Below are 11,364 nucleotides of genomic sequence, written 5' to 3'. Positions count from 1 at the left end.
TTATCTGTTTACAGTGTGATCTCTGTGCAGCTGTGGAATAGTGTTACGTGTGTTGTAGGCCAAACCTGCGTTCAGAAAACAAACATGATTGAATATAAGTATGAATCCTGTAGAAAAAGAGGAAGAAGAAGAAGAAACAAGAGGGAGTGGTAGTGTGTCTGCGTGATGTGAAAGACCAAGATAATGATTATGCAAGAACTGAAGAAGAAACAAAAAGTGGGATATCTCAAGAAAAACTGAGTGGATCGAGAGTCATAATGACGCCTTGCCAAGAGACACAAGGCCGCGGGGGAAGATTCGAACATACGACCCCGATCACAAGGCAAGAGTCGGAATCAATACACAAAAGTTCCACATGGAGCATATCATGCATGTATATATTTTTTTTAATCCCACATTTGGAAACCTCTCTTAAAATACAAACCATTCCACCCATTTTCAAAACCTAATGTTTTATCGAAAATTCTGGCAAAAAAAAATATCAGTGTACGTATTCCAGATCCTACATTCCAAGTTTAGAATAAATAGAACCGTAGGTCCATGATAGAACTGACTTTGTGGTAGGCTCGGTCGCTTCGCTCTTTCGCTTAGAATATTCATTAGAACATTTTACGTAGACCCCCCCCCCCCCTTCGAACACAAAACATGGATATTGCCATTAAACCATTCGCTAGACGGCGTAGAGTATAATGGGTATATACCACAGTTGCTTTTGTGTCTGGTTAATTAGACCGAACCCTCAACTTTTTATATAGCTTGTCAGCACTGAAAAACTATTATTATCTGACAGTATATATAGATTTTTCGCAACTGCAACGGGAACGTAGTCAAGAATACATTAAATGTGTCGAAAATGCCCGTCAAATTACAAAGAAAAGCTGGGGAGTCTTTGTAAAAAAAATGGTTTTGTCTTTAGTTCAGAGCTGATGAAAATGGCAAATACGTCATTTGCCCAGAGTCTAGCGTCCCGTTTCATAAAGACTTGTTATAATAACAAAAGCAAGATTTCTATAACAAATTAACTATCAGCCAATCAGATTGAATTATTTCAGTAGTTTATAACTGTTATTGTCAAATTTTTATTGTAACAAGTTTTGTGAAACGGACCCCATGGCTAAACTGCTGTTTTGATTCCCCAATTTTCGACAAAGACTTTCTTGGTTGTGCTTTGTCATGATGGACAACATACTTTCTGTGCTCTTGAATCCGTCGCGCGTCGTTGAAGCGAAAGCTCCCTCATAGTCTTTATCGTCAACTCATACATGTGATTTTAATGACAATGTCGATGTCTTTCATGAAAATGGTGGTCGGATCAGGATATGAATTCATGAATTATTAGACGCCACCACCGATGAAAAGGGAAAATCTTCACCGAATCCCATTTCGATTAGCCTGTTATTGTAGAATTGTGTTAAATGACACAATCGCAGAAGAAAATATATTTTTTTGAAATGCTGCAGATTTTCATCGCGTCTCCTTATGCGTCAAAATAGCCCAGTCTTTTTTATGGCTTAAGAGCTTACATGTCCAACTGAAATAAGACTTGAATTGTCCAATTCTGAAACGAAATGCATCCGGGACGAAACTCTTGATTATTAACACCCAGGAAAGTAAGTTCACTTTCAAACTTACTAAAGCAGTCACTGTCAACATGTTCAAGGTTAATAGAAGAGAATTTGATATTCAAAAACATAAGAAACGGGGACGTGCTTTTGCGTGTTTTTATTTTTCAGTCCTCTCTTTTGCTGGTATTCATTTGATATCGCTTCATTCTTTGTGAAGTAATGTCACAATAACTCATCATGCTCATGGCGACACTTAAAGCTATGAAGTAACCCGGATGTAATATCAAGTTCATCCCGGGAATCACGGTATTCCCTTGAAGTGTTTTCCTGATAAACATGAAAACAGTTTCGATTTCGTCTATGACAACCAGTCAAAAATTGGAGTTCACGATCTGTATTTGTTTGTATTTTATCAAAAGCCGAAGAATCAAATAATGTATTTGCCACTTTTCTCTTAAAGTAAACGAATGATTCCGAAGAAAAAAAAGAGAGAGAATAAGGAGAAATAATTATTATGAATGAGATAAAGAAGGGCTTGGACTATCATTATGAAAAAAAAGCTTTTTAAATTTGATATTTTAAAACTATGATATGATTTTGTCGCAGGTCTGAGTAGTCGCATCCATTAAATTTATAATGTTGAGGTATAGGCCTATGCATAATTTATGTGTAAATAGGTATTTCTGTTGTTGATGATAATTTTTTTTTATTAATTTTGGACAGTGATTGATGCCACCAGAAAAAAGGGAAAATGCCTGGTATTATATGTCAGGGATATTCTAGAGTATCTCCAATTCAAGTTTCTAGATCCTGTCTGGGTGCAAAATATACGGGCGATTTTCATAAGGAAGTAACGAGACCTCGTTTTTGCTTTATATTAGATATAGAATAGGCCTGCAGAACTTTTGAAAAAAATCACCGCGGCGCCCTTCTATAGAAGGAAAAACGAATACAAATTTTCCTTGACATGCAATTAGAGACCACTGAAAACATAGATAACTTAATTGAGCACCGTAACCTTTTTCATATATTGTTCCCCTTAACATACAAGTGTTACGAATGTTTCAACCCCCCCACCCTCACACATACACACACTCACTAGATACGCAAGATATATTCGATCAAGAGCATAACGGGGGAATAATTTCCCATATACCTTTGGATTTTGTTTCGTAAATGTTACCAACAAACACTGAATAGTAAACTTGTATGCAGGATTTTAAAAAGTAATATTCGGGCCATGATGTGGAAAGCTTCGTATCAACTAAAAAAAAAAAATCTGAAACACAGCATGCCCACACAAAGTTTGTATGAAATGTTTTAGATATAATGTAAGTTATAAACAGACATTTGGAAAGATACAAACGTGTAGGTCTTTGGACCATGAGTTGTCTCATAAAGCTGTTCGTAAAAGTTACAAATAATTTTATGAACAATTACTGAAGTACCAATGCCAAAGATGTCGCCGATTTCTGTTTTTCTAAAGTGTAAACAACACTGACAACCGTATAATAAAATCGGTTCCGTTTAAACACGATTATTTACATTAAAATTGAGTTTGAATAAGTAAGAATGTTAAAACTTAAAATGTAAAGTCACCATTGAATAAAAATGTCCATTATGGATTCATTCATCATGTTCATCCATAGTAAAATCATTCGTATCGAGAAAAAAATGAAATCGTGAAACACCCCGATGAAAAAAATGGAAATAGATCCGAGCATTATAAACTTGGGTGCTCGAAATATTAGTGTAATTTGAAACCGCATGAGTCGGTCTACTTCCAGCGATTTCGATTTGGGTAATGGCTCCATTTAAATGAAACTGATTTTTTCAATACTGATTCAATATATGATTCCTAGGCCAGTTACATTGACAAATTACTACAATTATCGTAAAAACTCAGATAACTGTCCATAGTTTAGATCGTCGCATTCATTTCGTGGTTTAATAAAAATGTTAGATGCTTGTTAGACATGAAACATAATGAATGTCCTATGATGGAATGAATTAATTATTTCTGCCGTTGTAATGGATGTTTATATTCTGTACATGAACATTTTTATTTTTATTCGAACATTATTGTAAAGAATTGACCTGCACGAATGTTTTCATGGAAAACTGCAGTATTTTAGTGCCTTTTTTAAAATGTATTTTTGTTATTAATAGGGAAAGCTCACCCTGACGATAAGTTGGTTTTAATGAAAGTAGAAAAATATAGAAATATTGGTGAAGGTTTGAAGGTGATCCATCAAATAATATCGGAGTTTTTAATTATTCATTTTTTTTATTTTGTGACGTCACAGACGAGCAGCTCCTCACTATCATACGTATGTTGTGTGATATAAATTCCAAAAATGTAATTTCTTAAAAGAAAAAATAATTTAATTATGTACAATTGAAATAAATTTAATGGAATTTATGTAACATGATATATTGAGGAGGCTTCCTTAAACCTTTAATAATGTAATATTTATTAATGGGGTTTATTCAAAACCAACTTATCGCCAGGGTGAGCTGCCCCCTTTAAAGGCGATCGGTATGCCACTAATATTGCGTCTTTTTTTCAAAAGCTCGATTTTTTTTTTTATCGAAATGAGTTATATTCTGTATGAATTTATAAAATCCTGATTCAATTTTAATAGGTGTTTATGCAATAACATAGCAGATTATGTAGGTAAACGACTTCGTAAACCCTGAACTAAATGCAAAATCATCTTATGAAGACTGTGTCATCATTCTGGTAATGCAAACAGGTAAACGTGAAGCCACAGATAGTTCACAAAGATAGGAAGGAATTTTAGCTATGTCGTAATCCTATTTTCTGCTAAGATTCACCCATTCTTCGATTGTCGGTGTGCAAACAATCGGATATGGAAATTATTATTTCATCCAAAGTCATTTTCCCGTTGTCATTCACTCAGAGGCGTCGGGATTCGGGGGTTTGCAGGTACGACGCCCCCACTCAAAAATAATACATCAAGGATAAACAATCAGCATCACCCTAACAAAAAATAAAGAAGTCGGTTGGCGGGGAAACAGAATTGCCAAAAATCATTCTCTCTGCTCAGTTTGCCAATTTGGATCGTTAGACAGTGGATTGTCAAGCAGAAATAATATCTATTTTTTTGTTCAAATCAACGTTGCACTTGTACAAGATAATCACCAACCGAAATTGTGTACTTATTATTGTTTGGGGTTTGAGTAAACAAAAACCGTCTTGATTTGAAGTGTACAACTCATATTCTAATCAATGCACAGCTTTCCAACAGAAAAGTAGATCGATGTGTATTCATCCTGTGACGACCCCATTTCAAATAACTGGTTTGTCGGTTTTAATTTAAGAATTTCTTTCTAAAGCTTTGACAAAAGTAGAAGTAAAGGCGCGTCGTGGTCTATTGGTTCTGACTCTCGCCTTTCAAACAGATGGTCGTTGGTTCGAATCCTAGCCATGGCGTGTTTTTCCTTCAGCAAGAAATTTATCCACACTGTGCTGCACTCGACCCGGGTGAGGTGAAAGGGTACCCGGCAGGATTAATTCGTTGTATGCACTGAGCACTGGTGATGGTAGCTCGAGCTTAAGCCGGGGTAACAATAGCAGTGCTTTGTATCCTCAGGCAAAAAGCGCTTTATAAATCCAGCTATTATTATCATTATCATTTCCATTTCCAAAGTTTATGGTGATTACGTTTTTCTCAGAGAAGCACGAAATTATGTGATTGATAAAACGTTGAAGTGAAATGATTTTCAATTTTCTGAGAAAATGGCAATTTATGAAATCAAGGCCTATAACACATGACTTATAACATGTACGGGAAGGCTGCTTACTTGTGACCTCACAAAGTTAAATCAATAATTCTATCATTCTTTGAGAGATTTTCGCCATACTATCACTGACAGATTTCTCTAATTTTCTGCTTTTATAAAAAAAAATCTTCAAAACAGGATGATCACCCATCTTTATATTTTGTGCATGACTTTGTTTTAATAATCTCACGGTTTTAAATCACTTTGCGGCATTTGGGTTTGTAGCTGGGGAAACCCCAACGTTTTTTTTTTACTAGTAAAAGAATCAGGAGGTCAAGTTGCGAAAGCAATCTCCCACTGTCTTGACTGTATGTATACGGAAGTTGTGCCCCCCCCCCCCCTCCCCCAGCCCTCCAGCCTTAGAAAATTAAATATTTGTGACTTGTTTATTGTCAAAACTTTTCTTCTGGTGGTTTCCCTTTTCGGAAATGTTGGAAAGCATGTCCTTTTATTTTGACTTGCCAAAAAAAAGAACCCTCCACCTAACTTATACTTATATGCAATCGATAATTTTGCAAACCATTTTGTTGCAAGAAACAGAGAGTCAGTCAATGGAAAGAAAATGCAATTGATTGCAAGATTACTGACTGATGTTGGACATAATAACTTGAAATGGATTGCAAGTTTATCGTTTGTATTGTCTTTCGGAGAAACTCTGGAGAGTTTCCTCTGATAGATGTTCGATTGTAAGATTTGTTATGTACAATTGCATGTGCATCGCAATGGATTCCCGCGATATTTCGCTCTCTATACTATATTTAAAAACAATATATAACGTTTTGTTTTTTTAAGACAATCTCGATGTACACCCTCTTCTAGATGACACTACTTTTGAAGGTGCATGCGTAATTCCTATTATATAAATATTAAAGAAAAAATGGATCAAGAATCCGAAGTAAATCACATCAGATACTGACGTCCCTGAATAATATTGTTGGTTTGATAACAGCAAAATTGGCATAAAAAATATCACGAAGTTCGGTGTGCAAAGTATATTACTTCTTGTTAAATTTATGCAATAAATCCAATGTTTTGAATATTTATCACTGCGGGATATCGGATTAAATCTTTTTGACAGAAACGCGGTGTTCTCTAACCCCCAAATCTGAAATTCCATCGGCGTTGATCCTTTTCAAATTTGTTGATATTTGGATTGTTTACAATAGTGTTTTGGGGATGTTCCATGAAATTGACCTAGAATCATTTCATACTCTACCCGTCTCCTAGATAGGGCCAACACTCTCTGAATTCATTCTTTGTGATGTATAGAAAAGGAATAATGACTTAGGTGATAACGCGACCTGTGATTGAGAACAAGTCATTGCTGTCATGCAATAAATTGTGTAAGGAATTATTTGTTTGGTCCTTCGGATAGGACTCAATGCTTTTATACAGGCATATATATATATACACATATATATCAGGTAGGTCGACGATATCCGTTATCACAAACGGTTGCACTTCAGCCAAATTTGGAGTGTGCATGGAGTTATAAGGTTGAATAAAATGGAGACTATGTAGTAAAAAGAGGACTGCACTTTTGTTTCTACTACTACTACTACTACTACTGAAACATGTTGGGGTCTAGTGCCCCACCCCTATCTACACATCAGTAAATACAAATGATTGTAGGCCTAATGATAATGATAAAAGTTAGTCATTCGGTCCAAAGGCATGCCAATTCACAAATTATCCATCGGAAGCTAATCATACTCTATTTATGTAGTCACTGGTTCGCGACTCGAGTCATACTTTACGCACATTATGCTGCTAATCTCAGCTAAGTATTTAACGGTTGACAGTAAGGCCCATAAGTATTTCAATTTCCTCTGAAGAATAAATTACATTAACCCGGATATTATCAAATTCATGACGAACATGCAGGGGGATTAGAAGGCATTGTGTCATTTGTCTTATTAGCCCAGGCCTATTCTGCAATACTGATAAGATATGATGGTTTATATGTGCTCACCACTCAATAGTGGGTCATTGGTTCCATACCCTCTCAAGTCTATCCCAAACACATGGAAATGAAATAGTCAGGCACTGAGCATAACATTTTGATAGGATCATGTTTATCATGCAAGACACACCGTCGAAGATCAACTCTTGAAATATCTGAATATGAATTGGCTAGGATATTATGTTGAAAAATATAAAATGACCGATGTTGCCATTTTAAAGTCGAGAACATCTGGACTTTAAACGTATTCAATAAAAAGTGAGAACAGATGTGGTTATAAAACAACTTTTGATGACGTCCTTTCAATCATGTTCCAAGACAGATGAGTAAGTGAGTATGTTTTGAAGCATCTTCCAAATTTGACCTTCTATCTCTGAAGACAAATGAAAATGTCATTACGTAATTTCCTTTCCTTTAATTATCTGCCCCTCCTTCCATGGGTCAGCTGTGCAAAAAAAGAAAGTCAGTAAGGGGACAAGAAAGAACGACAGATATAAGGAGAAAGAGAGGGGAAGAGAGAGTTATGGGGCCTTGGAGTTTTTCTTTTGAAAATCATCTAAAAATGAACTGTGAGGGCGGAAGTTCACTTTAAATCCATTCCGACTTTCGACTAAACATGCTAAAGAACACAGGCATGTATGGGGCTACTATTATTCGCCTATTCATTTATGTTACAAATCAGAGATCAACAAATTCACTTACCGTTATGATTATAATCAAGTAAAGAATCAACAATATATTTCTGGAACAAGGCTTTGAGATTCTTTTAAATTACTTTTTTTTCGGCTCACAATTATCGCCTTCTTTTTTAGACCCTATGTACTTCATAGGACCTACTAGCTTGTAATATAAAAGTTATCTATTATTGGGTATGTTTGTTTTCTTCACATTTAGTAATGATATGGTCTATATGTGTTTTATACCAGAATACTGTCAGTGCAGTCGCCCCTCCATCTTGTAAAATCACTTCACCCTTATTATAAAGGTTCCTGTTTATTCTCCATAGTAAAAAGATGAAGGACAAATTACATTACACTCCTTAAACGGTTAAAATTAATATATTCACGGTTACGCATCATGTCAGCAGTAGACAATAAATGGCATGAAAGGACATGTGACGAAGAAAATGTGCTTAACGTTAAAGCTTGCAAACTAATTAACGTGGAGACAAAAACAACTCTCATTTCTTTATCGCTTCAATGTTCAAAACAAGGTCGAATATTAACTAATTAGTCTTAACTTTAATTTTCCTTTGTCTGGGTTGAGCCACAACAGGTTGAATCAACGGAAATGAGGGGTCGGAGGCCGAGGGGAGGGGGATGGGGGAGGGGAACACTCCACTCCCCAGTTGCACAACGTGTAGAAAAACGTGACCCCAAACGCAATGGAAAGTTATTGCTTCCTGGTCCTTCCGAGACTAATTTCTATATGTCACATTAAAAATGATTGGTCAAGGGCGCATCCAGGGACCAAACCACTTCGTTCAATCATGTGAGAATTTATTTCATATCATACCATGCTTGCCTTTTTTTTTCATTTAACTTAACATGTTTTTTCATACTTTTAAAGATTTGGTTAAATCCCTAAAAGCAACGGCTTAATCCCGGGTGGGGGTATATACCCCCACACATACCCACACACCAACAAACTTGCTTTTCAGAAAGGGGTGAAATTTATAAACAGATATCCATTTTTCCGGGGGACAATTCAATTTTGAATCATCCAACAATTGGTATTATTGTTGTTAAATTTTCTAAATTCTACTTCAACGATTTTGCATTCGCTAAACCGAATTCTCCCACTCATTTTCTCTCCGCTCCCTCGCCTAATCTTTTCTCTATGGCTTGAGGATGCATCGCGAGTGTATTATGGTTCTTGAATACTTGAAACTTTGGTCACATGCTTTAAATACAATTTCGTAAATGGGGGGGGGGGGATAACCTACAACTCTTGGATATCTCAATTTAGCTTGATATTTTCATGAGAGTTTTGCATTTCATTATTTGTATATTGCTTCCATCGATTAATTAACATGATCATTAAAGTTTTATCTCATCCTGTCTGCCCCCTTGTCTATGAATTTGTTTTATCGAATTTCCTTTTTGTACAAATTCTTTCAATTCTTATTTTCTGCATTTTAAAGCCATATTTCTGCATTTTCCGTCGCCCTTCGTTTCTCTCATTCTTTCTTTTGGTCTCCCTTCTCCCTATAGTCTCTCTCCCTCTCCCTCTGTCTATCTATCTATCTATCTTTTTATCTTATTTCCCCCCCCCTCTCTCTCAAGCTCACTCTCCCTCTTATTTCACTCACTATTTTATTTAACTTTACTTATCTATTTGCTTTCTTTCTTTCTTTCTTTCTTTCCGTCTTTCTTTCTTCCTTTCTTTTTTTTCTTTCTTTCTTTCTTCCTCTCTTTCTTTCTTTCTTTCTTTCTTTCGTTCTTTCTTTCTTTCTACCTATTAAAAGGGAAGGCCTAATTTTTGACAGTTTTTGGCAGCTATACTAGCATTATTCACCATTTCCCCCTTTTTTTTTTGGGGGGGGGGTCTTTGTCGTGGAACTTTCGAAAGGATCCAGTGCCCAATCCCGCATTTAAATGACAGTGATAACATGATAAATTTCAATATTCTTTCGTATGGATTAGAGGTCATACTATATCTCCCTTTCTTCCCAAATGGCTTACTACGCCATCCTCATTCCGCGTAATCCAAAATTGAAACAGACAACGTCGCGACAATGAAACTTTTGTTCACCAAACATTGGTGTATGGTGTGCCAAGTGTTGTTTAATTGATTTCGGCGTTGTGCAGATACACACCTTCTAAAGACAACCTCATTTTCGGTCAACCGGCCAATATTTTGTTAAGTCATCAGTATATTGTATGACTAATATTACGATTTCTAGAGGGTAAATTTAGATGGAATACCCCCTCCCAGAACATATTGCCCATACACACGTATCATTTGCAAATTCTGCAAAACACAATGAACAAAATCGCCACAAAAACAGATCAAAATCACTGGCATTTAAATATATTTATTTCACATATAACAATATATACTCTTTGTTCAAAATAACACATTATGATTTTGAATTTACAGTGTATTTCAAAATTACCAACATTCAGGTGAAAACATTTGTCATTTTGCATGATGCTTTAAATTGTACTATTCCATTAGCATGATTAGAACCATTTAGCTTAAATATAATATAAATTTGACAACTTAAATTCATTGTATTGTATGATGAATAGTAAATTCGACAATATGTTGGTTACTGTGAGATGACGAAATGTGTAGTGAATGGCTTTCCATAATGGAGCTAAATAAATTTCAATTTGGGACCTATTTGATGCAATTAAACTTACTTTGATTTACAACTTGGTAAGCGGAAGGCAAGTAGCTTGACAGAAAACAATCTTTAACCAGATTGGTTGATAAAGATGGCGTTTCATTTCATTAGTGTTTGTCTGTATGATTTGCTTTATACATATCTCATATAATTGGTGCGAGTGTCTAACATCAATGATACAATGAATATATCCAATCTTTGCACTAACATTACTGACCAAAGTATGGCATATAGCGGTGAAGTTAGTGATTAACATTTTGCAAGACAAGAACTTTTTGCAGATGGAAAGTTACCATGTGTTGTCATTATTTGTTACCCTGTTGCCGGTAAATTCATAATTTTTAAACGTTGTGCTAATACCAATATAATATTCATAAAATAATGATAAAGTCACATTGAGACAGCTCACTGTCCTCATTGTGGTGGCAAAGAAACATGAGTGTGGTGTTGACCCGTCAGATATTGCCATCTTGATTCTTGTTGCTCAATGAATGACATATTAGTGACGTAATAATCTTGCGTGAGCGGTGACGTCGTCTCTGACTCGTATTCGACACCGTTTGGATACAAATGATGGTGATGCTCGTAAACCTCATAGTTCATCGGCACTGTTGATTGGCAGCCGTCACCGCAGCTGCGTCTAACTTCCCACCAATCAGAGTTCGCCTTGCTGGGCG

The 11,364-nt window shown here is 35.8% G+C and overlaps 1 protein-coding gene across 1 annotated transcript in view; it reads right to left on the bottom strand.

The window, feature by feature from the left end:
• Positions 1-10,352: 10,352 nt before the first annotated feature.
• LOC129253789 (uncharacterized) overlaps positions 10,353-11,364 on the bottom strand; it is a 10,179-nt gene continuing 9,167 nt past the window's right edge. Inside the window, exon 5 of the mRNA XM_054892216.2 lies at positions 10,353-11,364. This exon is cut by the window's right edge and continues 372 nt beyond it. Coding sequence (XP_054748191.2) covers positions 11,102-11,364 — 263 coding nt within the window. The 3' untranslated portion in view covers positions 10,353-11,101.

Source organism: Lytechinus pictus, chromosome 2 (genome assembly GCF_037042905.1).
Source record: "Lytechinus pictus isolate F3 Inbred chromosome 2, Lp3.0, whole genome shotgun sequence".
Classification (NCBI taxonomy): Eukaryota; Metazoa; Echinodermata; class Echinoidea; order Temnopleuroida; family Toxopneustidae; genus Lytechinus; species Lytechinus pictus.
Note: the sequence above shows the minus strand (reverse complement) of the source record. Positions and strands in the feature narration are given on the sequence as shown.